Here is a 3,397-nt window from a genome sequence, read left to right as displayed (position 1 = left end):
ATTTATCAGAAATAAATCAGAAGATAGCTTAAAATTAGTCAAATGAGTGGGTAGCAGACTTTACGCGGGTCCGATCAGGAATATAAAACGAACAATGTTAAGTTAATTAATTTATAAATATTACCTTAATTAAAAAACACAGAAAAAACTCAAGACTATCAATCGGGACATTAAACAAAAGGTAACAAAAAAGGTTTTTTTATTTTAGGTATTTTGCATCTTTGCAAAAATTTGTATGGACTACCTTAAGATCCCTTTTAGGTATCTTTTTAATTTATTGAAGCCATGAAAAAGGCTATGTTTTCTTTAAGTCCCATCCCTTTATTTCCATTTTTCTCCCTTTTTAGACAATAAATATATTTTTATAGAAATTGATATTTTATATTACGAACCTTATAGTCGATTGTGGGGATAAACAAAATCGAAGAAGGTGCTGATGTCTATACCGGAAAGGAACTATTTGGCATGTTCCAAGGATTGGAAAAAAAGTTGGCATAAGTGTATTTTAGCGGGAGAAGATTACTTTAAAGATCTTCAAATTGATTTAGAAGAATAAATAAAGATTTTTAATTTTACAAACAAAATCACCTCACTTTTTACCCACAGATATATCGTATATCATAACTCAAATCTCTGCCGACTCCCAAAGTTCATTCCCAACATCCCCAATAAATACTCGATTTGGTTTGTTTAAATTCGTTGGACTTGCTATATATTTAAATAAATAATAATCTAGTATAAGGCTAACTTAACAACTAGCTGTACAAAAACATGTGTCAGTCTCCAAGTCCTTTGGCCATTATCAGCCTCCCAGCTGAGTGTTTTGGGCTTGTGTTTGGCCGCAGCTAATCGATCGCTGAGAACCCATCATGGCCAGCCACTGGGTTCCGCTCGCAGCAAGGATCCTCTTCCTCTCTTCCTGTCTGCCTTGCACATGCGCACTCGTCCTCGTGCCCAAATGTCCTGGGCACCGTAGGGAGTGCGCCCTCCACTGTGCGACTCATCGCGTCGCAGCTTCGTTCTCGGCTGTTGCCATTTGCGTGTCACCTACAAATGGTCGAGAGAAGTGCGTTCGGGTCTGTGGCGGTACGGATTTCGGTTCCGCTCGGGGGAACCGAGAAACCGAGCAACTGAGGACCTCAGGGCAGATGGTACAGGTCCTGCGGATGTTGCTGGTAGCTGCACTGCTGTTGGTACTGCTGCGGGTAGGCCTCGTACTGCTGGTGGGTCTGCTGCTGAGGGTAATCATTGAGCAGGCCATAACTATGACCGTGGCTCTGACTGTGGCTGTGGCTGTGGCTGTAAGCGGGGTAGGCGGTGGTGGCTTGGTGGTGGTACATGGGCACCGAGGTGGTGGCGGTGACGGTGGCGGTGGCCTCCAGGGGCGGCAGCAGCGCCGAGTAGCCCGCACCACAGTGCTCCGGGGAGCTCTCCAGCGTGCGATCCTTCTTGGACTTCATGCGTCGGTTCTGGAACCAGATCTTGATCTGCCTTTCGCTCAGGCTCAAAGCGTTGGCGATGTCAATGCGGCGACGGCGGGTGATGTACCTATTGAAATGGAACTCCTTCTCGAGCTCCAAAGTCTGGTAGCGGGTGTACGTCTGGCGGGTGCGTTTCGAGTCTTTGCAATCTGTAAGCAAAACAAAAGGAAATAATGGGTTAGTTACTGTTTAAATATTTTGAATTATTAAAAAGTATCAAAAAGGTAAGGGATCATATCTTTTTAATATTTGTATAGAGCATGTTTAGGGGTTGCTGTGCGATGCCTACCTGATGCCAAAGTCTCCTCGATGTGCGACCAATTGAAATCGCCGGCTCCGTTCGGGGCTGTCACAATTCGATGATTGATCTCCTGGCTGACAGTTGACGAGGATTTCTCCCCCGGCGACTGGGGTGGGGTGCTGATGCCCTCGACGGGCGGCAGGGAGGTGGGCGTGGTCGGCGGCGGGGTGGCAAAGTCGCCATTCTTCAGTTTCTGAGACTGCGACTGGGGCGAGTAGACGTCCAGGTAGTCGACATCCTCGGACGCGCTGGGCGTGGGCACGGCCACGTACTCTTGCTCGTAGCTGGGGGCGGGGCTGGCGGCGACCTTGGAGGGCACGGTGGGGGCCTTCTTGACCGGCTCGACGGTGGTGTAGAAGTAGTCGGGGGTGTACTTAAGCTTCTTGACGGGATTGGTGAGCAGGGCCCTCAGTGTGCTGGGGCGTTCTTCGACGGCGGCGATGATGGAGGCGGCATCCTCTTCGGCCTTGCGCTTGGCGGCCTTGGGCGGCGGGGTGGTGGGCTGGGCAGTGGGCGGCTGGACCACCTGCTCCTGGTTGTTGTAGTAGTAGGAGCTCTCCGCGTAGCTCTCCTGGGGATAGTAGCTCTGGTAGCCCTGGTAGCTGGCGCTGTTCTGATAGTAGCTGCTGCCCGAGTTGTCGTAGTAGGTGGGTGGCAGGCTGTGGGGGTGGTACATGTTGTACATGTTCATGTTGTCGGCGTAGCTGTAGTGGCTCTGGCTGTTGGTGGTGGCCATCTCGGATCTATGTGTTACAGTGGCTTCTCTAACTCTGCGATGTGCACGCAACGCTGCTGAGTTTGCGAATGAGCTGGTCCTGCGGCAGATCCTGCATATATAGCAAAATCAGAGGGTTCTCGGCACACGCTCGGTTGTTATAGCGCATAAATGTCCCTGCGCATGACGCTTTGCCGCCTGCTGTTCGCAACCACCCCTCAGGGGAAATGTCCTTGCAATCCCGGCGAGGGGAAGTTATCCGAGGTCTTGGTCGCCTTATCCGTACGGGGCCTACCTGCTGCGCTGCTTATTACCTACCCATCGCGCCCATTATCATCGCGAGTTATCCGCCCGCGCACTTCCCCTCCCGGCGACCTTGAGACGCTGCCTCGGTAATTACGGCCATGAGATGCCTACCTATGAGGTGCGCAGAGCGAGAGGAGGCGATGCGCAGCCGATCTCCCTCTAATTGCAATAATCATAAAGACATAAAAAGGAGCTGTAAACTGTTGCTGAAAACTCTGCTCTCGGGCAAGAGGCTTTTTCCCGGCCCGTTTATGGTTCCCTAAAAATTTCTCTGGATTTTTGCCAGCGCGCAGAACGACGACGACTGGCTGCCAGTTGTTCCCGGAATCAGCGGCCCTTTCCCTCCGAATTTATTTCGCGGACTGGGCGGCCAAAGGATAACATTACGTCCGATCCCGGGGACTGCGATTGCGCGTGGCCGAGGGTCGCGTGTTTGCGCTTTTTGTTTGCCTCGTGGCCAGCAAGCAAGTGCGCAACTCCCGATCCTAAAGCAAACTCACTCCTATGCCTGGTATTTGCCAAACACCCGAAAGCCGCTAGGCCAAATTGACACATCTAACAAAAAACAAACAATTCTAACCAGCATCTTTTGCC

General features: G+C 50.6%; 1 protein-coding gene across 1 annotated transcript; it reads right to left on the bottom strand.

Moving 5' to 3' along the window:
- Positions 1 to 716: 716 nt before the first annotated feature.
- On the bottom strand, positions 717 to 2,573 carry ftz (fushi tarazu). Its single transcript, XM_017079994.4, has 2 exons — positions 1,771 to 2,573; positions 717 to 1,630 (listed from the first exon to the last, which is right to left on the bottom strand). Exons 1-2 carry the CDS (start codon positions 2,516 to 2,518, stop codon positions 1,140 to 1,142), a joined length of 1,239 nt encoding a protein of 412 aa, XP_016935483.3. The 5' UTR covers positions 2,519 to 2,573; the 3' UTR covers positions 717 to 1,139.
- Between the last annotated feature and the right edge of the window lie 824 nt (positions 2,574 to 3,397).

The sequence above is a fragment of the Drosophila suzukii genome, chromosome 3 (genome assembly GCF_043229965.1).
Source record: "Drosophila suzukii chromosome 3, CBGP_Dsuzu_IsoJpt1.0, whole genome shotgun sequence".
Lineage (NCBI taxonomy): Eukaryota > Metazoa > Arthropoda > Insecta > Diptera > Drosophilidae > Drosophila > Drosophila suzukii.
The sequence above is the reverse complement of the archived record's forward strand: the minus strand, read 5'-3'. Positions and strand labels throughout refer to the sequence as shown.

Bases quoted from the DNA above. Each gene is read 5' to 3' on its own strand.
- ftz (XM_017079994.4), bottom strand. From the start codon at position 2,518: ATGGCCACCACCAACAGCCAGAGCCACTACAGCTACGCCGACAACATG. The intron at 1,631-1,770 runs GTAGGCATCGCA...TTTTGCTTACAG, and splicing joins CGAGGAGACTTTGGCATCAG to ATTGCAAAGACTCGAAACGC.